At 42.3% G+C, this 25,170-nt stretch overlaps 1 protein-coding gene across 1 annotated transcript in view; it reads right to left on the reverse strand.

The window, feature by feature from the left end:
- Positions 1 to 25,170, reverse strand: part of AGBL1 (AGBL carboxypeptidase 1) — a gene marked incomplete at its 5' end in the record, with an annotated part of 707,101 nt that overhangs the window by 587,162 nt on the left and 94,769 nt on the right. Inside the window, 5 exons of the mRNA XM_060002674.1 lie at positions 804 to 1,384; positions 2,433 to 2,549; positions 8,127 to 8,194; positions 9,184 to 9,349; positions 23,655 to 23,863. Coding sequence (XP_059858657.1) covers positions 804 to 1,384; positions 2,433 to 2,549; positions 8,127 to 8,194; positions 9,184 to 9,349; positions 23,655 to 23,863 — 1,141 coding nt within the window. The remainder of the gene's footprint in view (positions 1 to 803; positions 1,385 to 2,432; positions 2,550 to 8,126; positions 8,195 to 9,183; positions 9,350 to 23,654; positions 23,864 to 25,170) is intronic.

A 25,170-nucleotide genomic window follows, 5' to 3' on the forward strand; every position in this document is an offset into this window, starting at 1 on the left:
GGCAAAGCTCCATTTCACGCATCCTGGGAATAATCCATCACACAACGTTTCTTCCCTGCAGGATGCATTTCTTTTCCTTACAATCCTCAGTGATGCAGCAAAACTATTCCCCGAGCCAAGTCAGGTTCTATAAGGTTGGGACTGTGGGATGGAGGTCCACCACCTCCTCTCATTAACAAGAGATCAGATTCCAATTTGCAGTAAATGAGAAAAGTGATCCCAAATAATCCATACTTGTTTTTTCCTGAGAACCTTCCCTTAAGGAATGATCCCAGTATTTGGAGAAACTGGACAATCTTTCCATTTTGTAGGATTTGCAATGGATATGGGGTAAGGGGTTGCGTTAGAATCATCTAAGAAATTCTTTTTGTGGAAACACATGTCTACCACCACCCTACCCTGGGCTCTGAAATGTCGTAGTACGGAGGCAAGCTTGTAAATTTGGCGAAAATTTCCTTAAGGCTTTTTTTTTTGTGGTACGCGGGCCTCTCACTGTTGTGGCCTCTCCCATTGTGGAGCACAGGCTCTGGACGTGCAGGCCCAGCGGCCATGGCTCACAGGCCCAGCCGCTCCGCGGCATGTGGGATCTTCCCGGACTGGGGCACGAACCCGTGTCCCCTGCATCGGCAGGCGGACTCTCAACCACTGCGCCACCAGGGAAGCCCTCCTTAAGGCTTTTAACATGCTCCTGACTAATGCTCACTTTCCTGAAGATAACAGAATTATCTGTACAAACCATTCCACCTACAAAAATACTAGAGAAGAAAAAATATATATAGCTCCCAAGGTAGTAGCACCATCACCTTTGGACTCCACATTTACGTTCCAACATGGACTGGGCAGAGGGAGGTGGACAATGCCCCCAGAAATCAGGAAATGCTGTCATTGTAAAGTCAGACACAGATCTGGTTCTTCTAGCTTTGGCCATATAAAGATAGGGGTCATGGAAGGCGATATGCGTCGGATGTGTCTGCAGGAGCTTATCTATTAATTCAGCAGTTTCTCTGGGTCTAGTGGAATTGGAAAAGGAGGCACTTATCCTTGGGCAGGAAATCGCATCGATGTCCCAAGCATCCTCTTTGAAGGACGCCTGAATGCCTGAGATTTCACTTCCAGAAGAACCTATCCCAAGACCATTGGATTGTGCATTTCGGTATGGGTTCATTCCAGGTCCTTTTTTGGAGGTTAGATGTATGTTGGACCTCCCCATCTTCACTCTGCTCAGAAGGGAGGTCTGGACAGGGACTTCTCTTTCTTGTCCCCAGGAGATTTGGTCCTTATTCAAGCAAAGCCCTTTTGGGGAGGCAGCAGTCAGAATGTGGTGGTGACTGGCATACTGAGTCTTGTCAAAGTTCAAACCATCTCCAGGTTTGGACTCCAGTTCCTTCAGGTTAAAAGTGGAAAAGAATACGTCAGTGTTTCTTTCCAAGTAGAGAATACAATCTGAACCCTGTCCTCACTCTTTGGGCACAGAGCTAAGCATAAATCCTGAGCACTGGAAAACTTTTTCCAAGGTCAGTCAAGGAAAGACTAAGCTTCAAGAGTCAAAGAAATGGCAGAATCCTAGAAACGCACACTTGGAAGGGGCATTTGGTGGGTCTAGTATGAGTCTATGCAGTACATGAACGCCTCCTACAACACCCCCAATCATTTACGGTCTGGTTGAACGACTCATTTACAGAAACTTGCCTGTATCCCAAGGTGGTTCCTTTTATTTGAGGATCATTCTGATTGTTTAAGAAAAATTATTTTTTATTCTGAATTAAAATTTCCTTCCCTGAAACTTTTACCCACCAATGCCCTTCTGCTTTCTAGAGTGAAATACAATATGTCAGCTCCCTTCTACAAGTGACTTAGCGTGTACCCTTAGATATGGCCAAATTCATGGTTTATTAAGAATCATAAGAAAATAATGGAGGTCCAAAAGCAGGTCTAAATTTTGGTGGGAGCAGCAGCAGAAGAAGCAGCAGCAACCAACCACTGGATTAACATGACCAGGTATAAGGTGCTTGATTTGTTTCTGCTAACAAAGAAACCCTAGAGTCAGGCTGGTCACCTTCAGAAAGCCATCTCATACAACCATCCCACTCTCACAAGAGAATGATTAAATCACCATGAATTTTCACTTGCTTTCCCAGGACGTGAGAGTAAGGCACCTTGCCCACCAGACAACAGGCAGCAATGTGAACCTTCATCCTACTTCCTTCTGAGGTGATGGGTGTCAGATTGTACTGATAGGACCCTTGCATGCATCCTATCTCTGCCACCTTGTCACATTTTTGTTTAGCCTTTTACTTCCCTCTCAGAAAGATCCCAGAAGCAGATTGCTAAAGATGAGCAATGCTTTCCATCTGGAGACCAGTTTGGATTCCCAGGGTCTGCAAAGAACCCATTAGCATCACCGAGGAGTAGAACCACGGCATACGTTCTACCTCAAAACTGCAGGAGAGCTCAAGACACATCGCCTCATATTGCATCAGTTCCTCTTCAGGTCGATCAAGACCAGGTTTGGAGCTCAGCTTGTTCACATCTGTTTCCAAGTCATCATCCTACAATGGCACATTCAAAAAATATGTTACAATCAGGAGAGCCATCCTGAGAAATATCAAGACAAGCTACAGATGTGACTTTTCAGAATCCTGGGACACGGTTTCCTGGCCTCCAAGTTATAGTGCTAGCCTAGTCAAGGATAATTTAATAGGTAAGGCTGTATTTTTTAAATACTAAGAAAGATTATAATTTTTCTCAGTGTTCATGTTAGTATTTATCAGCCTTCATCATAAATAATATATGTAAAATGAGATGAACTATGTAAACGATGAAGCACAATACCAAAGAATTGTTTTTATCTCATCACCACTGTCTTTGACATAACTGTAATTGTCGTACCTATTCATCTATCTACCTATTTAGGTCACTCTTTTCACAAACGTTTAATGAGCACCTACTATGAATGGGCACTCTCCTAGGTACTAAAGACTCATTGATAATTGAACAGACCAAGGTCCATGATTCCATAGAACTTGCCTTCTAGTGAGAAAAGGAAGACAGAAAGCAAACAAATGAGCAAGGTAACTTCAAACAGTGATAAATGTCATGGGAAGAATGAGAGGTGGTGAAGTGATTGTGAGTGAGGCTGGGGTACAAAGAAGTTAAGGAGGTCATTTTTTTTTTTTTTTGCAGTACGCGGGCCTCTCACTGTCGTGGCCTCTCCCATTGCGGAGCACAGGCTCCGGACGCGCAGGCTCAGCGGCCATGGCTCACGGGCACAGCCGCTCCGCAGCATGTGGGATGTTCCCAGACCGGGGCACGAACCCGTGTCCCCTGCATCGGCAGGCGGACTCTCAACCACTGCACCACCAGGGAAGCCTGGAGGACACATTTTAACAATAACGGCCAACAAGGCAAAGACTTGGAGGAAGAAATTACTAACAGAAAAAGAAAAAAAAAAAAGCAACTTAAATTTGCTTACAGAAAGAAGGTGGGTGAATGTATACACACATATACAAGAATTTATATATATAACTGAATCACTGTTGTATAGCAGAAATTAACACATTATAAATCAATTATACTTCAACAAAATAAATTTAAAAAATTTTTTTTAAAATAGAAAGTGGCTGAAGCATAAAGAATAAGAGGAAGACTGTAGGAGTCAAGATTCCAGAAGCAGGTATGATGCTGAGCCTTCCAGGCTCTGGGGAGGAGGTCGTAACCTCCTCCTATACCTTTATACCTTTGTACATTGAAAAGTTTACCGAGTCACCACCAGCCTTTTCTTCATTGGGCTAAATAATACCAGACCTTTTATTTCTTCTTCTAGATCATCATTTCATAATAGTTTAACAGTGATGGTGACTCTCCTCCAAACACCTCTGTATTTTTCAAAGGTTATAGAATGTTACAGAGAAAGGACATAGTTCAATCTCTTCATCTTTCTGTGCCTCTCCTAGATCAAGTTTCCCTAATAAAATAGGGGGGGAATCCACCCTATATTTTAGGAATCTATTTTTTTAGTTAAGGAAAAACCTGATAGTCCTGAAAGCCTGGCTTATTCTTCCTGAAATCAAATAAATGTGGAAAATAAATGTTATATTCCTGGGCTTCCCTGGTGGCGCAGTGGTTAAGAATCCACCTGCCAGTGCAGGGGACATGGGTTCGAGCCCTGGTCTGGGAATATCCCACATGCTGTGGAGCAACTAAGTCTGTGTGCCACAACTACTGAGCCTGTGCTCTAGAGCCTGTGAGCCACAACTACTGAAGCCCGCGCACCTAGAACCTGTGCTCCTCAACAAGAGAAGCCACCACAATGAGAAGCCCGTGCACCGCAACGAAGAGTAGCCCCCGCTCACCCCAACTAGAGAAAGCCCGCACACAGCAACGAAGACCCAACGCAGCCAAAAAATAAATAAGAGGGTTAACATAAATTTTTTTAAAAATCATTTTAAAAAATGTTATATTCCTGATTCAGAGGATAAAGTGCAATATTCCATCCATCTTCTGCAATTTTCCTCCAGGCTTTAAATTAAAAGAAATATAGATCCCATGAGGCTGATATAATGATATTTTCAGATACAGCACATACCAGGCCCAAACTCCTTAGTCTAATATTGGAGATCCCAACACTTATCCTTTCCAGCTTCATCTGTCAGATCTTCCTTCCTTTCACCATCTCTGCTACAGCCTCAGTCATGCCCCAAGGTGGCACCAATAGAAATGCAACCTGGCAGGCATTGAGAAGCATCTCGCCACCAGCAAGTAAGGTTGGTATGTCTGGACTGAGGAGCATCAGGTAACCCATGAGCTTCAGCCTATCTAGGTGACCTACTCAGCCTTAGAGCAGGTGTTAGCAAACTATGGCCCACTGCTTGTTTTTGTAAATAAAGTTTTATCGGATCACAGTCATGCCCATTCATTTATATACTGCCTGTGATGGCTTTCTCAGTATAACAGCGAAGTGGAGTACTTGTAACAGAGACCATCTCTGGTCCTCAAAGCTTGAATCTTGGCCTCTGAATCTCCAGGCACTCAAGCAGGTTGTCAACTACTTCTGTATTTTATAAATACCCTTTATGTTTATTTAGGAGTGGTCCAGCTTCTCTGTCCTCACGGCAACCCAGAGAAGCTTCATCATTTAGGCTTTTGGTACCCATCTAACCCAGATAACTCCCTCCCTCCTCAGGTTCGACCCTTCCAATATTGACTTTCCCCAGCCTTAGATTTGAATTCAACACCCTTTTGAAGGTGCCGATTCAAACTCTGGCAGAGACAATCCCCAAGTTTACTAGACTGAATTCTTTGCAGATAAAAACTATGTCTTATTTGCTTTTGTATCATATTAACAGTGCTAAGAACTTAGCCTGCTGCCTCACATATGGATCATATCCAAGAAAATACCTGAAGGAAATAAAAAGTTTAAGAGAAGGAAAGGAGGGAAGAAAGGAAGGAAGAGCTTGAATTCACCCTTTCTGTCCTCCTCTTCTTCAGAGTCTGTCCAAATCTAATGTTTGTGTTCATTAAGAAAAAAAAAAATATATGGCCAACTTCTAGTCTATATTCGTTATGTTTCTCTTTCCTTATGATGACATTCAGAGTTTTCAATCAAAGAACAGCACCCAACTATACACCCTCAAGACTCTTTACAGATATAAGTTCCTTTTAATCATTCTTTCTAAGAGGCTTCTCCCAATTGTTAACTAAGATTTTCAAAGGAAAAGGCCACAAGTTAAAGGTCTGCGTCCATTCTCTGACCAGAAATAAATACTCTTGGCTTCTTGCCCACATAACTTGCAGCAAATGCTGCTGGGTTCTCCAGGGGAAAACCAGTTTTCTAGGGCCCCGGTTCCCTGAATCCTGCTATACCCCAGAATCAAGCCCTTACTCTGACGTCCCTGTTTCTCTATAATGCATGCTCACACACTTACTTCTCACCTTCTCCTCAGCTCGAAGGCTCTTGATGAATTATTTCCAGGCCCTCACTTATCTGTCTTATGCTCCCTTCCCAGCTGGATTGATTTATTTGTTTAGATTCCACTCCACCCCAACCCACCATCATTGCAGAGTGGGGGCAAGGAGACGGTCTGAAAGCTCTCCCCCAACCCTGTGCTGTGTGAAGTCGAGCACCAGCCTGCAGCTTGTCCCTCCACATCAGATACAAGAGGTGACTGATGCTGCACATCAAACATTCAGTTATCAAAGAGCCAGCAAGAGGGGTGGGAAAGTGGCACTGATGAATGACTGTAGCAGCACAGTATTATTCAAATAATTCAGCATGTTCTCCATAGGCCTGCATTGGCAAGTCACAGCAAAGAGCCAATTTGCTACTGATGACTTCAGAAATGATTCTATTTATCAACAAAACCCTGAGCACACCAGAATAGCAACAGCAGCCTGAACCTAGAGACTTGGCTAAGAGGCAGTCCCTCTATGTCTGCTACTACCATTAGCAAGGTGAGTGATTATTATGACAGAGAACGCAAAAACTCTCTTTCTCCCTACGCAGATGTGTAGATGGAATGGTATGTAAAAAGAAAGGAAGAGAGGGAGGGGGAGAGGAGGATGAATGGATGGATAGTAGATAGATAAATAGACAAGTAGATAGGTAGATAGATAGATAGATTTTTTTAATCCAGATTTCATCTCCAGGAATGTCATAAAAAGTAGCATTTACTTCTCAGTCTTATTTTGCAGATGTCAAAACTAAGGAACTATAACTTGAAGGGACTTGTCCAAGTCGATGTCCACCAACAGAGATGGAGACAGAATTATAACTCATAGATAAATTATCATTATTCTAGAGCAGTGGTTCTTAACCACAGGGTGATTTTTGCCCCACAGGGATATTTGGCAAGTCCTAGAGACAGTTTTGATTCATGACTGGGGTACAAAGGGGTAGATGTCACCAGCATCTTGTGGATTGAGGTCAGGAGTGCTGCTAAACATCATATAATGCACAGGACAACCCCCCATGACGAAGAATTATCCAGCCAAAATGCCAAGGTTTAGAAACCTTTTTCTAGAAATGCTGTCAGTAAACTATGCTCCACTGTCTGCTTTTGTGGAACACGGTCATGCCCTATTGTTTACACATTGTCTATGGTTGCTTTTGTGCTACACCAGCAAAGTTAAGTTGTTGTGACAGAAACTGTATGGTCCACAAAACATAGAATAATGATTATCTGACCTTTCCTAGAGAGTTGGCTGACCTCCATTCTATAGCATAGGTTATTATCGATAGAGACCAAAAGGCACCACTTCCTCGCTGGCCAGGATATATGCACCATACAACCCAAAGGAGCACAGTTCACAAAAACTCCAAGGTAAATGGAATTGTACAACTCAGTGGTCCTGTGCATAGACTGGGTAGATAAGAAGAGTGACTTATTACAAAGATAGTGGAGATGTACTAGAAAAAGTTTCCTAGGAAATCTTTCCATGGTCTCTTTGCCTGAATATCCTTCACATTCATTAAATACACCAACCCTAAGTGTCTACCTCAGGCTTATCCTGATGATATTAGTGTCTTGATAATAGATAGCCTCTGACTTGACGATGGGATTGTACCGGGCCTACCAAGACAAAAATGACAACTTGGAAATCAGTAACAGTAGCCATCATTTAGTGAGCATCAGTATCTGCCCAGCCTTAAAGTGGAAACGCAAAAGTCCGTCCTTAAAATTTACCCTGGGCGGGACTTACCTGGTGGCATAGTGGTTAAGAACCTGCCTGCCAATCCAGGGGACATGGTCTGGGAAGATCTCACATGCCGTGGAGCAACTAAGCCTGTGCATCACAACTACTGAGCCTGCACTCTAGAACCCGCGAGCCACAACTACTGAGCCCGCATGCCACAATTACTGAAGCTCGCGTGCCTAGAGCCCGTGCTCTGCAACAAGAGAAGCCACCACAATGAGAAGTCCGTGCACCACAAGGAAGAGTAGCCCCCACTCACTGCAACTAGAGAAAGCCTGCGGGCAGCAACAAAAATCCAAAGCAACCAAAAATAAATAAATAAAATTTCTAAAAGAAGAATTTTACCCTGGGCTTAGCTGAACATAGAAAGGGACATTTTCCTTTGTAGAATTATGAATGTAGAGATCATTAGAAGCAAGGGCTAGTGTACCTACTTCCTTTTTCACATCTTCAGAATCTGAGTCTTTGTCCTCTTCTTCCTCGCCATCATCTTCAAAATCTTCTGAGTGGGAAAAAAAAAAACAGAGGTGAAATGGATGAGGCTTCCCCTTTGCCTTGGATTGAGATTCTCGCCACCCAACGGTTAGTACTTCTCACAAGTAAGGGGCCATTATTAAGTGTACAGGATCCCAACACACGCTTACACTTATTGGATGTGTAAATCACGCGCACATAGGCGTGTGAGAGCACTATATCATAACGTCTAAACTGCTGTCCCACACTGAATGCAAAATGAGTGCAGGATAAAATGACACATGAATACCATTCTGGCTTCCTTCACCCAATGTAGAAGTATTTATGCAATTCCTATGTAGAAGTATTTATGCAACTAACATTGCCAGAGTTTAGTGATCACATATATGCCAAAGCTGTTGTAATGTAGACAGCACCTTGACTGATTCCCTAATTTTAATACGAAGGAACTGATTTTAAACAAAAGTCCACAGAAAGTACCCAGTGTCATTGTGACAAGATGATGCCTATGGAAAATCTGTTCCCTGGAAGGAGGACAAGGTTGAAAAGCACTAGTATCTTCTGACAACAAAATCTTCTCGGAGATTGGATAACCATACTTTCAAGCATTCTAAAATGACTTGCATGGGGTGGCAAAACAGCAAAAGTTTGATTTCAATTTTATCCTTAGCGCAAATTAATTCCAGAACCAGTCTGTATGGTGGGGGGACTCCATCATGGGATTGCAAATAGATTTTTTTAAATCAGCTGAGATGCCTCTACAGGCATTCCATAGCTACCAGGCAAAGTGCCAACAGTTAATAATTCAGGATAAAATTAACAAGCTTGGTATTATGAAAAACTAGCTTTCTCATACATGTCTCTAATTACTTATTAGATAATCACAGTTGATCTCTTTAAAAAATTGATTCTACTTTCATCCACATTCCTCTGAAATATTATCCAAATGCAAAAGTTCATCATAAAGCTCATAACTATGAGCAAACTAAGTACAGAAGAGCTACCCACATACTCTACCTTCAGTTAGAACACATGGAGGTTCAGAGGCGGTTTTCCCAGGCGCTGGGAAGGAATAAGCACTGCTGGCTGTGACCAAGGGAAGTGGACTCTTAGGGTAGCATTGCCTCAGGATCTGAAGCACAAGGGAGATGACAGGCTCCAGACTTTTGTCATCCAGGCAGTTCTGAACAAAGAGAAGATCATATCAGACACTGACATCTTGTGTGGAGTCCCTCTGCTATAATGTTATTTCAAGTAATGGATTACACGCAGCCTAAATGGACAGTAAATATCCTTAATGTAGAACATCTAATCTGAACATTCTAATGGAGAATTTTGTCTAACACACGATCTGCTTTGGTCCAGTGTGTAATCTGCATTTTTATTTCTCTTTTACAGCTAATATATTATTGAAATGAAATTAGTCTGAAAATAGACTTCAGAGACTTTCAAGGGATGCTGCACCTAACGTAAAACATTGTCCAGAATAGCTGAGGGAAGAGGAGGTAATGGCATCTTCCTTCAACCATCCATGTGTCGTTGTGAATTATTGCCTAAATTAGAGAGTGAGTAGCTGAATTGATAGAAGTCTTACTTTTCTCTTTCAGCTATGATCTGAAGAGAAAAATATCAAGGAAAAAGATAAAATATGAAATCAGAAGAAAGACTAAGAGAATCCCAAGTACCTAACTTAAGTAACATGCTTCTTCTCAAAGCCCACAATGGTGATCTCTCTTGGTACCTACACAAAGCAAAGTAAAATTGGGTTTGCAGATGTAACATTCTGATACTGATGGAACATGACAAGACCCTTCTTTTCAGCCACTGTGAAAAATGTAAGAACAAGTTTACTAAATTGAGAGACAGAGAGTTGGGAGTAGTCAGTATGTCTTTGGCAAAAATATGGCCATTTTCTGCAGTCTCTTAGTAAATGTTTTGTCTACTGACTTGATACAGAAAGTTGACTAATGTAAGCCTCCACTTTGGTATTACTAAGGGGTTTCCACTAAGCTCTAAGGCCAATAAGTCACAGTAGGAGATATGGAGGATGCTTACAATATGCCACAGGGCAGTGACAATTATGCCAGGCACGGTACCTCCAGGCCCACATTATGGGCTGCTCCACAGGAAAGAACATGGAGGAAAAACATTTAATAAAATTTAAGCCATGGATTCAAGCTACCCAAATGACTCCGAAGTAAAAAAAAAGTAAGCCAACTTTCAAAACAGAAATTTCTTAATAAAATCAACAATGTTATTTCCGAGGAGGAGCTTCAAGATGGTGGAAGAGTAAGAAGTGGAGATCACCTTCCTCCCCACAAATACATCGAAACACATCTACACATGGAACAACTCCTACAGAGCACCTACTGAACGCTGGCAGAAGAACTCAGACCTCCCAAAAGGCAAGAAAGTCCCCACGTAGCTGGGTAGGGCAAAAGAAAAAAGAAAACAAAAGAATAGGGACGGGACCTGCACCAGTGGAAGGGAGCCATGAAGGAGGAAAGGTTTCCACACACTAGGAAGCCCCTTCGCAGGCAGAGACTGCGGGTGGCGGAGGGGGGAAGCTTCGGAGCCGTGGAGGAGAGCACAGCAACAGGGGTGCGGAGGGCAAAGCGGAGAGATTCCCGCACAGAGGATCGGTGCCGATCGGCACTCACCCACCGGGGCGGGCAGGGGCTGGGAGCGGAAGCTTCGGCTTTGGAGGTCAGATCCCAGGGAGAGGACTGGGGTTGGCGGCGTGAACACAGCCTGCAGGGGGTTACTACACCATGGCTAGCCGGGAGGGAATCCGAGAAAAGGTCTGGAGCTGCCGAAGAGGCAAGAGACTTTTTCTTGCCTGTTTCCTGGTGCACAAGGAGAGGGGATTAAGAGCGCTGCTTAAAGGAGCTCCAGAGACGGCGCAAGCCGCAGCTAACAGCACAGACACCAGAGACGGACTTGAGACGCTAAGGCTGCTGCTGCCGCCACCAAGAAACCTGTGTGCGAGCACAAGTCACTATCCACACCGCCCTTCCGGGGAGCCTGTGCAACCCGCCACTGCCAGGGTCCCGTGATCCAGGGACAACTTCCCCGGGAGAACGCACGGTGCGCCTCAGGCTGGTGCAACGTCACGTCAGCCTCTGCCGCCGCAGACTTGCCCCACATTCTGTACTCCTCCCTCTCACCGGCCTGAGTGAGACAGAACCCCCTAATCAGCTGCTCCTTTAACCCTGTTCTGTCCGAGTGAAGAAAAGACACCCTCAGGCGACCTACACACAGAGGCGGGGACAAATCCAAAGCTGAACCCTGGGAGCTGTGCAAACAAAGAAGAGAAAGGGAAATCTCTCCCAGCAGCCTTAGCATCAGCGGATTAAAGCTCCACAATCAACTTGATGTATCCTGCATCTGTGGAAGACCTGAATAGACAACAAATCATCTAAATTGAGGTGGTGGACTTTGGGAGCAATGATATATATATATATATTTTTTTTTACTTTTTCTATTTTTCTGAGTGTGTATGTGTATGCTTCTGTGTATGACTTTGTATAGCTTTGTTTTTACCATTTGTCCTAGGGTTCTGTCTGTCCGTTTTTTCGTGTGTGTGTGTGTTTTTGTTTTTTGGTATACTTTTTAGCGCTTGTTATCATTGGTGGATTTGTTTTTTCGTTTGATTGCTCTCTTCTTTCTTTATTTTTTTATTACTTAAAAAATTTTTTTTCTTATTTTTAACATTTATTTATTTTTTATTTTAATAACTTTCTTTTACTTTCTTTTATTTTATTTTTTCTTTCTTTCTTTCTCTTTTTCTCCCTTTTATTCTGAGCCATGCGGATGACAGGGTCTTGGTGCTCCGGCCAGGCATCAGGCCTGTGGCCTCTGAGGTGGGAGAGCTGAGTTCAGGACACAGGTCCACCAAAGACCTCCAAGCTCCACATAATATCAAACAGCGAAAATCTCCCAGAGATCTCCATCTCAACGCCAAGACCCAGCTCCACTCAATGACCAGCAAGCTACAGTGCTGGACACCCTATGCCAAACAACAAGCAAGACAGGAATACAACTCCACATGTTAGCAGAGAGGCAGCCTAAAATCATAATAAGGTCACAGACACACCAAAACACACCACTGGACGCACACCTGCCGACCAGAAAGCCAAGATACAGCCTCATCCACCAGAACACAGGCACTACTCCCCTCCAGCAGGAAGCCTACACAACCAACTGAACCAACCTTAGCCACTGGGGGCAGACACCAAAAACAATGGGAACTATGAACCTGCAGCCTGTGAAAAGGAAACCCCAAACACAGTAAGTTAAGCAAAATAAGAAAACAAAGAAACACACAGCAGATGAATGAGCAAGATAAAAACCCACCAAACCTAAAAATGAAGAAGAAATAGGCAGCCTACTTGAAAAAGAATTCAGAATAAGGATAGTAAAGATGATCCAAAATCGTGGCAATAAAATGGAGAAAATATAAAAAACGTTTAGAAGGGACCTAGAAGAACTAAAGAGCAAACAAACAATCATGAACAATACAATAAATGAAACTAAAAATTCTCTAGAAGAGATCAATAGCAGAATAACTGAGGCAGAAGAACGGATAAGTGACCTGGAAGATAAAATAGTGGAAATAACTACTGCAGAGCAGAATAAAGAAAAGAGAATGAAAAGAACTGAGGACAGTCTCACAGACCTCTAGGACAACATTAAAGGCACCAACATTCGAATTATACGGGTCCCAGAAAAAGAAGAGAAAATAAAGGGACTAGACTGAGAAAATATTTGAAGAGATTATAGTTGAAAACTTCCCTAATATGGGAAAGGAAATAATTAATCAAGTCCAGGAAGCACAGAGAGTCCCATACAGGTTAAATCCAAGGAGAAACATGCCAAGACACATACTAATCAAACTGTCAAAAATTAAATACAAGGAAAAAATATTAAAAGCAGCAAGGGAAAAATAACATACAAGGGAATCCCCATAAGGTTAACAGCTGATCTTTCAGCAGAAACTCTGCAAGCCAGAAGGGAGTGGCAGGACATAATTATTAAGTGATGAAAGGGAAAAACCTACAACCATGATTACACTACCTGGCAAGGATGTCATTCAGATTCGAAGGAGAAATTAAAACCTTTACAGACAAGCAATAGCTAAGAGAATTCAGCAGCACCAAACCAGCATTACAGCAATGCTAAAGGAACTTCTCGAGGCAGGAAACACAAGAGAAGGAAAAGACCTACAAAAACAATCCCAAGAAAATCGTAATAGGAACATACATATAGATAACTACCTAAAATGTAAATGGATTAAATGTTCAACCAAAAGACATAGAATGGCTGAATGGATACAAAAACAAGACCCATATATATGCTGTCTATAAGAGACCCACTTCAGACCTAGGGTCACATACAGACGGAAAGTGAGGGGATGGAAAAAGATATTCCATGCAAAAGAAAATCAAAGGAAAGCTGGAGTAGCAATTCTCATATCAGACAAAATAGACTTTAAAACAAAGACTATTACAAGAGACAAAGAAGGACACTACATAATGATCAAGGGATTAATCCAACAAGAAGATATAAAAATTGTAAATATTTATGCACCCAACATAGGAGCACCTCAATACATAAGGCAATTCTTAACAGCCATAAAAGGGGAAATGGACAGTAACACAATCATAGTAGGGGATTTTAGCACCCCACTATCACCAACGGACAGATCATCCAAAATGAAAATAAATAAGGAAACACAAGCTTTAAATGATACATAAAACAAGACGGACTTAATTGATATTTGTAGGACATTCCATCCAAAAACAACAGAATACACTTTCTTCTCAAATGCTCATGGAACATTCTCCAGGATAGATCACATCTTGGGTCACAAATCAAGCCTTGGTAAATTTAAGAAAATTTAAATCGTATCAAGTATCTTTTCCAACTACAACAGTATGAGAGTAGATATCAATTACAGGAAAAAATCTGTACAAAGTACAAACACATGGAGGGTAAACAATACACTATTTAATAAACAAGGGATCACTGAAAAAATCAAACAGGAAATAGAAAAGAACCTAAAAACAAATAACAATGAAAACACGACAACCCAAAATCTATGGGATGCAGCAAAAGCAGTTCTAAGACGGAAGTTTAGAGCAATACAATCCTACCTTAAGAAACAAGAAACATCTCAAATAAACCACCTAACCTAACACCTAAAGCAATTAGAGAAAGAAGAACAAAACAACCCCAGAGTTAGCAGAAGGAAAGAAATCAAAAAGATCAGATCAGAAAAAGAAATGAAGGAAACAATAGCAAAGGTCAATAAAACTAAAAGCTGGTTCTTTGAGAAGATAAACAAAATTGATAAACCATTAGCCAGACTCATCAAGAAAAAAAGGGAGAAGACTCATATCAATAAAATTAGAAATGAAAAAGGAGAAGTAACAACTGACACTGTAGAAATACAAATGATCATGAGAGATTACTACAAGCAACTCTATGCCAATAAAATGGACAACCGGGAAGAAATGGACAAATTCTTAGAAATGCACAACCTTCTAAGACTGAACCAGGAAGAAATAGAAAATATAAACAGACCAATGACAAGCACTGAAATTGAAACTGTGATTGAATATCGTCCAACAAACAAAAGCCCAGGACCAGATGGCTTCACAGGAGAATTCCATCAAACATTTAGAGAAGAGTTAACACCTATGCTTCTCAAGCTCTTCCAAAATATAGCCGAGGTAGGAACACTCCCAAACTCATTCTACAAGGCTACCATCACCCTGATAACAAAACCAGACAAGGATGTCACAAAGAAAGAAAACTACAGGCCAATATCACTGATGAACACAGATGCGAAAATCCTCAACAAAATACTAGCAAACAGAATCCAACAGCACATTAAAAGGATCATACACCATGAGCAAGTGGGGTTTATCCCACTAATGCAAGGATTCTTCAATATACGCAAATAAATCAATGTGATACACCATATTAGAAAATTGAAGAATAAAAACCACATGATCATCTATATACATGCAGAAAAAGCTTTTGACAAAATTCAACACCCATTTATGATAAAAACCGTCCAGAAAGTAGGCATAGAGGGAACTTACCTCAACATAATAAAGGCCATATATGACAAACCCACAGCCAACATCGTCCTCAATGGTGAAAAACTGAAACCATTTCCACTAAGATCAGGAACAAGACAAGGTTGCCCACTCTCACCACTATTATTCAGCATAGTTTTGGAAGTTTTAGCCACAGCACTCAGAGAAGAAAAAGAAATAAAAGGAATCCAAGTTGGAAAAGCAGAAGTAAAACTGTCACTGTTTGCAGATGACATGATACTATACATAGAGAATCCTAAAGATGCTACCAGAAAACTACTAGAGCTAATCAATGAATTTGGTAAAGTAGGATACAAAATTAATGCACAGAAATCTCTTGCATTTCTATACAATAATGAAAAATCTGAAAGAGAAATTAAGGAAACACTCCCATTTACCATTGCAAGAAAAAGAATAAAACACCTAGGAATAAACCTACCTGAGACAAAAGACCTGTATGCAGAAAACTATAAGACACTGATGAAAGAAATTAAAGATGACACAAACAGATGGAGAGATATACCATGTTCTTGTACTGGAAGAATCAACATTGTGAAAATGACTATACAATCCAAAGCAATCTACAGATTCAGTGCAATCCCTATCAAACTACCACTGACATTTTTCACAGAAGTAGAACAAAAAATTTCACAATTTGTATGGAAACACAAAAAATCCCGAATAGCCATAGTAATCTTGAGAAAGAAATACGTATCTGGAAGAATCAGGCTCCCTGACTTCACACTATACTACAAAGCTACAGGTATCAAGACAGTATGGTACTGGCATAAAAACAGAAATATAAATCAATGGAACAGGATGAAAGCCCAGAGATAAACCCATACACATACAGTCACCTTATTTTTGATAAAGGAGGCCAGAATATACAATGGAGAAAAGACAGCCTCTGCAATAAGTAATGCTAGGAAAACAGGACATCTATGTGTGAAAGAATGAAATTAGAACACTCCCTAACACCATACACAAAAATAAACTCAAAATGGATTAAAGACCTAAATGTAAGGCCAGACACTGTAAAACTCTTAGAGGAAAACATAGGCAGAACACTCTATGACATAAATCTCAGCAAGATCCTTTTTTATCCACCTCCTAGAGAAATGGAAATAAAAGCAAAAATAAACAAATGGGACCTAACGAAACTTAAAAGCTTTTGCACACCAAAGGAAACCATAAACAAGACTAAAAGACAGCCCTCAGAATGGGAGAAAATATTTGCAAATGAAGCAACTGACAAAGGATCAATCTCCAAAATTTACAAGCAGCTCTTGCAGCTCAATATCAAAAAAACAAACAACCCAACCAAAAACGGGCAGGAGACCTAAGTAGACATTTCTCCAAAGAAGATATACAGATTGCCAACAAACACATGAAAGAATGCTCAAAATCATTAATCATTAGAGAAATGCAAATCAAAACTACAATGAGATATCACCTCACTCCTGTCAGAACGGCCATCATCAAAAAATCTAGAAACAATAAATGCCGGAGAGGGTGTGGAGAGAAGCCAACCCTCTTGCACTGTTGGTGGGAATGTAAATTAATACAGCCACTATTGAGAACAGTATGGAGGTTCCTTAAAAAACTAAAAACAGAACTACCATATGACCCAGCAATCCCACTCCTGGGCATATCCCCTGAGAAAACCATAATTCAAAGAGAATCATGTACCACAATGTTCATTGCAGCTCTACTTACAATAGCCAGGACATGGAAGCAAGCTAAGTGTCCATCAACCGATGAATGGATAAAGAAGATGTGGCTCATATATACAATGGAATATTACTCAGGCATAAAAGGAAACGAAATTATTTGTAGTGAGGTGGATGCACCTAGAGTCTGTCATACAGAGTGAAGTAAGTGAGAAAGAGAAAAACAAATGCCGTATGCTAACACATATATATGGAATCTAAAAAAAAAATGGTCACAAAGAACCTAGGGGCAGGATAATAAAGACGCAGATCTACTAGAGAATGGACTTGAGGACATGGGGAGGTGGAAGGGTAAGCTGGGACAAAGTGAGAGAGTGGCATGGACATATATACACTACCAAATGCAAAACCGATAGCTAGTAGGAAGCAGCCAAATAGCACAGGGAGATCAGCTCGGTGCTTTGTGACCTCCTAGAGGGGTGGGATAGGGAGGGTGGGAGGGAGGGAGACACAAGAGGGAAGAGATATGGGAACATATGTATATGTATTCACTTTGTTATAAAGCAGAAACTAACACACCATCGTAAAGCAATTATACTCCAATAAAGATGTTAAAAATAAATAAATAAATGCTATTATTAAAAGAGGAAAATAAATGTTACTTGGCAGTCCCCCCCCCCAAAAAAAAGAATGCTATTTCCTCTTCCATGTACTCAAATAATACCAATCAGGTATCCTGAACCAACAGCAGGAAACACTCTCCAAGGAAAATAAATTCGTTGAGGCTATTTTATCGCTGGGACTGGTCAAATAGTTTTAAGTGCTTACTGAAAATTATGAGTATCGGAAAAAGAGAGAACTGAGCATGGAGGATGAAGCATGGTAAGGTAGATGACTGATCAGAGAGAATGCTCTAAGCCTCAGCCTTAGGAGATAGTGAGCCAAGTCCAAGCCAGGGAACTCAGTCAAAACTGCCAGCACTTTGGAAGCCAGGTCTGCCTATGATTGCCATTGGTACTATTGCTGATGATGGTAACAGTGTAATGTTTTACTTGGTGTGGGATGGTGCAGGTGGAAAGCAGGTGAAAGGATGGAGTCAAGTCCAAGCGTCCTGTTTCGATTGGGCCGCACCATGAACTGAATTTGGCGGATGGAGGGAGTATTAGTATCTACAGAAACCTAGGCATTAGGGATAATGTTATATCTGGTGTCTGCTCTACTCAGGGGAAAACATTTATGAATTTAAAGATGATCGTTGGGTCCAAGTTAATAGGAATGCCTAGATCCTTTGCCAACATTTTCCTGGTGTTAATGGATCAGGACCAGGGCTAATGTGAGGCAAGGAGGTGTCCCGGACACAAAATTTAAGGAGGCACTCACTCTCAGGCTCCTGCGAGTGCAGGGTCAGCACCTGTGCTGTGTATCATAAAATGACAAGACTCCAAGAAATGGGATTCCTGTGGACCAATGTCTCAGAATTGGGGGCAAAGGTGAGATTTGTAGGCTCACTCTTCCCATGATTCCCAATAACCCACCTGCTACTTGGAAAAGATGATAAAATACAAGAGTGCTTAAAATATTCAATTCACATTTAACATCTTTGCATTAGCTTTGGGATGACAAATACCCTACTTTCATGATACATATGCACGACAGAGTAGAGCACGCAGCTCAGATCCCAGAGCAAGACTACCTGAATTCAAATCCTGGGCTGATGATTGCTAATTACTGTACAACCCTGGCAAGTTACTACACCTCTCTGTGCTGCCGCTTCCTTATCTGTAAAGAGGAAATCATACCAGAACCTCTCTCGTAAGGTTGTGTCTGAATTAAATGAGTTACAGGTAAGGTGAGTGCCTAATAGTAAGCATTCTGTAAGCTTTAGCTAGTAGGATGCCAGGAGGCATCATTAGGGTCATAAAACCGTATAAGAATCTGAAAAGAGGACCTTAGGAGACCACTGCTAATTCAGGGCAGAGTCCTAGCACTAATCCCCACAGTAAAAAAATGACACATTCTAGTGGAAGAGGAGCCTGAGGAAGAAACAGGAGTCCTGGGTTTAAGCTCTGCTTCTCACGAGCCAAAGCCATCAGTATCTCCTGCCTGGGCTCCCACAGTCTGACTCCTCCCCTTGCCCTCCTGCCTCTCCCTCCTTCTCTTGTGCCCTTGGAGACTCTCCTCTCCAAAGGGCAGCCAGAACGATCCTTGAAAAGCATAAATCAGTTTGAATGGGTGTAGAGTTTCAGTTTTTCAGGATGAAGAGTTTTGGAGATTAGTTATACAAGAGCTTGAAGCTATTTACTACTGAAATGTACACTGAAAAATGGCTAAGATGGTCAATTTTATGTTATATGGATTTTGCCACTATTAAATTTTTTAAATTTTTAATGAAAAATAAAAAGCATAAATCATATTGTCTACCCTGTTTCAAACCTAAAAAAAAAATAAAATCTGAATTCCTTTTCATGCTCTAGAAAACTCTACATGATCTGGCCTTCCCAAACTCTCCAAATCTGTCTTCCCCCTTCTTTGTACCTGCTTAAAATCTGATGGAATAAAACTCAAATTCCTTATCATGGTTCAGTATGCTCTAGACACTCTGGTCCCACCTATGTCTCCAGCTTCACATCATTTCTCCCCACTTTTCCTGCCCATGCTTCTGCCCCACCCCCGACCCCACCACCTGAGGGCCTTCACATTTGCCTTTTTTACCCTCTCCCTGCAGCCCTCATATCAGACCTTCACAACACTGGTTCTTTCTTGTCATTCAGGTTTCAGCTCTGAAGATCACTCTTCCATGCCAGCCTTAGAGTGGCCCCTCTCCTTCCTCTCTCTCCAGAAACTCTCTGAACATAGACGGGCATATTCTAAGGTCCAGAACAGATGTGGTGTAGCTTCAATTTAGGACTGTCTTAGATGGAAACACCTTTGGTTTGGGACCTTCTGGTTCACTCTTGTCCAGGTATTTCCCTCTTGCCTGACTCTCCAGAATGTCTTAGTGGTTCCACTAGTTGCACACTGCTTTCCTCTCCAGTCTGTACCTCCTGGCTAACTCCTCGCACTTCTGTGCACAAACCAAGTTTTTCAAGCGCTCTGCTTTGACTCAAATGTCAATGACGTCCTTCTCGAAGCCTTCTCTGGTCAGCCAAGACCACCCAGAGCTCTCCTTCCTCTGCATGGCTTTGCCAGTTCCACTCTGGCATCCCACTTGCTGCCTATACTGCAGTGATCCTGATTTCCCCTGTAGGACAGCAGGTGTGCTGAGGAGGATGGGAACTCTAATCACCTTCCTCTTTGAACTCCCTACCTAACCCCAATACCTTTCACAAAGCGGAAGCTCAGGAAACATTGACTGAATAAACAGTAAATGATCTCCAATTACCCTGACCTCCAGAGTATCGAGCTCCTGATTCCCAAGTGGGTGACATTCCCTTTAGGACTCAGCCCTTCCTTCTGTAGATCCACAATGCTGGGGTAATCAGTCCTGTGGACAAAAAGGGTCCTGATGAATCAAGACCTGGCCTGCCATGCTTTCTGAGCATATGACAGTAGCTGCAACTTCTTCAAAGACTATCAGAGTTCATTCTAGTGGTTCTCAAAGTGAGGGTCCCAGACCAGCAGCATTAACATCAGCTGAGTACTTGGTAGAAATGTAGAATCAGATCTACTCAGATCTAATGATTAGAAACCCTAGGAGCGGGGTCCAGCTACCTGTGTATTAACAAGCCCTCTAAGAGATTGTGACACACCGTCAAGTTTGAAAACCACCAATCTTGGCAATGTTTTTGGTCTCTGAAGCTGTTCTAGCTCCAGAGAGTGGCCCCTTTACCTGATTATTTCATACAAGTTTGTTCCACCTGCAATTACCCCTTTCTCCGAATTGATAACGATCTCAAACTGTTTCAGGGCATCCTTGCAGGGGTTTGTTTTTAACGTTACATCCAAACTGTCAGCCTTCTTTGTCCTTCCTCATACAAAGCTCCAACAAGATCCCGTTACGTTACACAGCAGCCTCACTGCATTATGGACAATCTGATCCTCTGAACGTTTAAAGGATGCTCAGAGGAAAGGCTGTGGGACCCAGGAAACAAAGAGGTGGGGTTATTGAGAGAGAATCATGGCAAGCAGTGGCCTCAGCAGGAAGGCAAAGAACAATATGATGGGCAAAGTCTGTGGGAAGGACTCAAAGAGAGTTCTTTCTCAGTCACTCTCATGCCCGGTAGGCTTGCAATTACACCACAAGCACCAATAAAAATAGTAAAGGACTGTGGTTTTCAAAGTGTGACCCAGACCAGCAGTATCAACATCACTTAGGAATTTGTTAGAAACACAACTTCTCAGGACCATCCCAGACCTACTGAATCAGAAACTCTGAGGATGGGGCCCTTGCAGCCATGTAGGTGGCTTTGATCACACTTAACTTAGAGAACCTCTGGTCCAGTGGACAGAAATACGGACTGTTGAGTAAGACCATCAGTTTCAAATCCTTTGAAATGCTGAAATCAGAAAGTCTGCATAAACTGCTATGCCAGCCCTAAGCTATAGTAAGCATTCAGGACAAATCTCATTCTCTCGTCCTCTTCCTCCTTCCTCCTTCTTCTTCCTCCTCTTCTCCTTCATTTTCGTTGTCATCTCCATCAGCTGCAGCAGCAGCAGTAGAAGCAGCATAATTTGCAATAGCTACTGAAATGACATCCCTAGATCCAAGGTTCCCCAGTTGGCCATCCTGTGACTCACGCATCTTCTCTGGCAGGAGAGGGGAGAGAATGGATGGGCAGCTCTAACTCCAGCACAGCTGCAAGGGCATCTGTGCTCAGAGCACTCAGCCCGCGTGCTGGGAAGCTTTTCAGGCAGGAGAAACCTGGCCACCAAGTGCAGATTCTGCCTCTGCTCACATCCTGCTTCCATTCCCAACAGTAATTGGAGGCCAGGAGCTCATTGTAAATTTGCTTAATTGAGCAGTTGAGGTCTTTATTGTCCTGCTGAGGAACTGCTTATAAAAGCCTGCTTCTGGGCTCACAGCCCCTTTCATGCCTGTGCTTCACTTGGTATTTTCTCCACTCTCTTCTTGTCATTGACCTGTACCTCTGGGATCACCATCTTTTCCCTGTATTGCTCTTTTAATTGTTTTTTTTTTTTTTGGTTTGTTTGTTTGTTTTTTTAACACAGATCGGAAAAACAGTCAATACTGCCGAGGGCGGGGGCAGAGGAGCTGGCTAAAGCACACGAGCCAGAGCTGGGGGATTCTAGGCATCAACAATACGCGGGGAGTTTCACGAAGGCTGGGAGAGATTCAAGATCTGGGGGACACAGGCTCACAAAGTATGGTGAAGCATGGAAAAATTCAAAGCACTTCCTCATCCAGAGGAATAGAATGGAAAATGTAGCTATTTCATGACCGAGAAGCTCTGAAAGCTGTAATGATGGAGAGAAACCCAGAGGCGATAGCAGACAGAAAATTAGATACTGGTTTGCAGTGCAGTATTATGTTATTGTTTAGAGGAGGGGAAAAAAGCTTTTCTAGAAAAATGGTTAGAGTCTACAGATGCCGTGGTTGGAAAACGGCACTCTCGTTGACCGCTTCATTACCTCAGATGTACTCAGCTACAGAGAAATTGGAGGGTGTCCAGAGAGAAGCAACAAGACCAATGAAAGCAGTGCAGAGACTGACTAATACGAAGACAGCAAGGAACATGATGTGTGTGAAACACGGCTGCCTTGGCCCCAGGAGAGGTTTGGTGAGCAGATGATGGGTATTTGGGAGATACTCACATCATCCATGGAGAACGTATAAGTAGCCTCGCATGATGGTGTTTAAATTAGCCCTAATCAAGTGAAATTAAGGAATTTATTATTTGGTTGAAATCCAGGAAACCCTAGACACTTATTCCACTGGGGTGCAGGTAAGTGACAGCCCTTATAGGTGCCACTCCCTTTGCCTGGGATGCTCTTCCTCTTAAACTTGGCATGACAGACTCCTTCAATAATTCAGGTCTCAGCTTAGGTGTCACCTGCTCAGAGAAGACTTGACCCCTCTAAGAGAAGACCTTCTCCCTGCATATGTAAAAGTCACTGTAGACCTGTGCCCTTCCTCTGTTGATTTCACAGAGCAATATGAAATTATCTTCCAGATTGAATTCTTTGCTTCCTTAGTGTCCAACTCTCTGGTGGAATGCTTGCCCCAAAAGATCAGGGGTCTCGTCTATCATATTCACCACTAGGTCCCCAAAACTAATTATTATTCCAATAACCACTCACACTCATAAAGCAGTTAAGTCATGGCAAGAACGCTGCTAACATAGACATGTCTATGTTAACTTATTCAGGCCACGCAAAAACCTAGATTTTATCATTTCTATTTTTTTTAAGAAGAAGAAACTTGAGTCCCAGAGAAGGTGGGTGACTTTTCTAAAGTTGCACAGCTATAGGTGCTAGGGCTGGGATCTGAAGCCAGGTTCTCTAGCTTTAAAATCAACACTCTTAATCACTGAACTAGCCAGTGTGTACCCAACTAATATGTATTGAATACATGAGTCAATCAGTACATGAGTGAGTGAAGGAATGAGGATTTGAGTCCAGAACATCTGCCCAGAGCAGGAAGCAAGAAACATATTGAGGTTTCCCAACTTTAGTGAAGGTGAGTCCTAAATGACGGCCTTCAGGAATCACCCAGGTGTCATCCAGCTGCAGAGATAATCCCCATGCTGATTACCTGTGTGGTGCTGAAAAGGATCTCCATGCCCTGAGCTGCCCGGAAGGCCTCCCTGCCAGACCGGAGGTTGGCAATATGCCTGAGGCAAAGCAGAAGCGCCCTGCGGATCAGCACGTAGGAGTTGGTCGTGTCATGGCTGTGCCAGTCCTGATGCAGCCGGAGCAAGATGGCGACATAGCCTCTGTTCACTGCCCTGCGGCTGTTAGACTCTGAAACCAATGGGAAAAGACAATGTCAATCACAGGCTGGCCATACCGGCCTGAGGATGTCCCAGTGTACCTCCCACAAGATACTAATCCATCATAAAGGGAATGATAATAACTTTCCAGTGGAGAAAACTGGCAGATATCACCTTAATCAAGTGACCAAAGTCAACATCAGCAGATAAGATGCCCCGAGAAAGACCCACCATCACTTTAGCATCACTTAAGCACCACTTTAGCATCCCTTTAGCATCGCTTCAGCATCGTTTCTATGATTTTCCTGCCCCAAAATGCATAACCTAAATGTTAACTACGAGGAAAATCAGCAAACCCAAAATGAGGGACATGCTGCAAAATATCCAATCTATACTTTTCAAAAATGTCAAGGTCATGAAAAGCAAAAAAAAAAAAAAAAAAACAGGAATTGAGCTAACAGAGACTAAAAAGACATGGCACGTCAGTATGATATATAATTATAATTTAGATCCTGGACCAGAAAACAATTTTTTTTTCTTTGCTACATAAGGCGTTAGTGACGCAATTGGTAAAATATGAATAAAGTGTTTAGATTAACCCATAGTATTGTATAAATGTTTATTGTCAGATTTTGATAAACTATTATACATTTATGTAAGTGAATATTCTTGTTTTTACGAAATTCGCCATTGTGAATGTCTATAACATTCTCAAATAGTTCAGAAAAAGGATAATAGTGTGTGGGGAGAGAGAAGAAAGGAGGTGGGGGGAATCCACGGGATTTCCATTCCTCTTTCCTAAGCTTCAGTAGACTTGGGATATTGTCATTTGGGTTGAGCAAACTATAAGGCTTAGGTTGGAAAGGAGAGGACCCTGAGTAACAGACATAATGTCAGGAAGGCTGCCATGTGTAACAGATGCGTTGGGTGTTTTACCTAAAGAGAACGGAAGCCAGATCATCAAGGGGTTGGCTCCGTCCAGGAAGGGAACTCCTCAGGCTCAAGGCTACCCAAGAAGGAGCTGGTCTCTATGTGGTAATGAGCAACGTGGCACCAAAAATATCCAGAAAGAGGTTGGAAGTCCATCCAGCAGGGATGTGAGGACAGGGCTTCCTTACATCTGACAGGGAGCTGTAGTAGCATGCTCTTACAGTTCCCTTCCCCTCTTTCACACCATGACTACCCCTTGTTAGTTGAATGACCCTGCGTGAGACCTCCCATGAGACCCCTCTGTTGGGTGAATGATTTCTTCATTTTTCCATTATGAAGAAAGAAAGGGGGAAGAATGGTCCAAGATACCTTTCTCAAGAGTCCACATATACCACTTTTCATGTTAAA

Source organism: Delphinus delphis, chromosome 2, assembly GCF_949987515.2.
Source record: "Delphinus delphis chromosome 2, mDelDel1.2, whole genome shotgun sequence".
NCBI classification, from domain to species: Eukaryota; Metazoa; Chordata; class Mammalia; order Artiodactyla; family Delphinidae; genus Delphinus; species Delphinus delphis.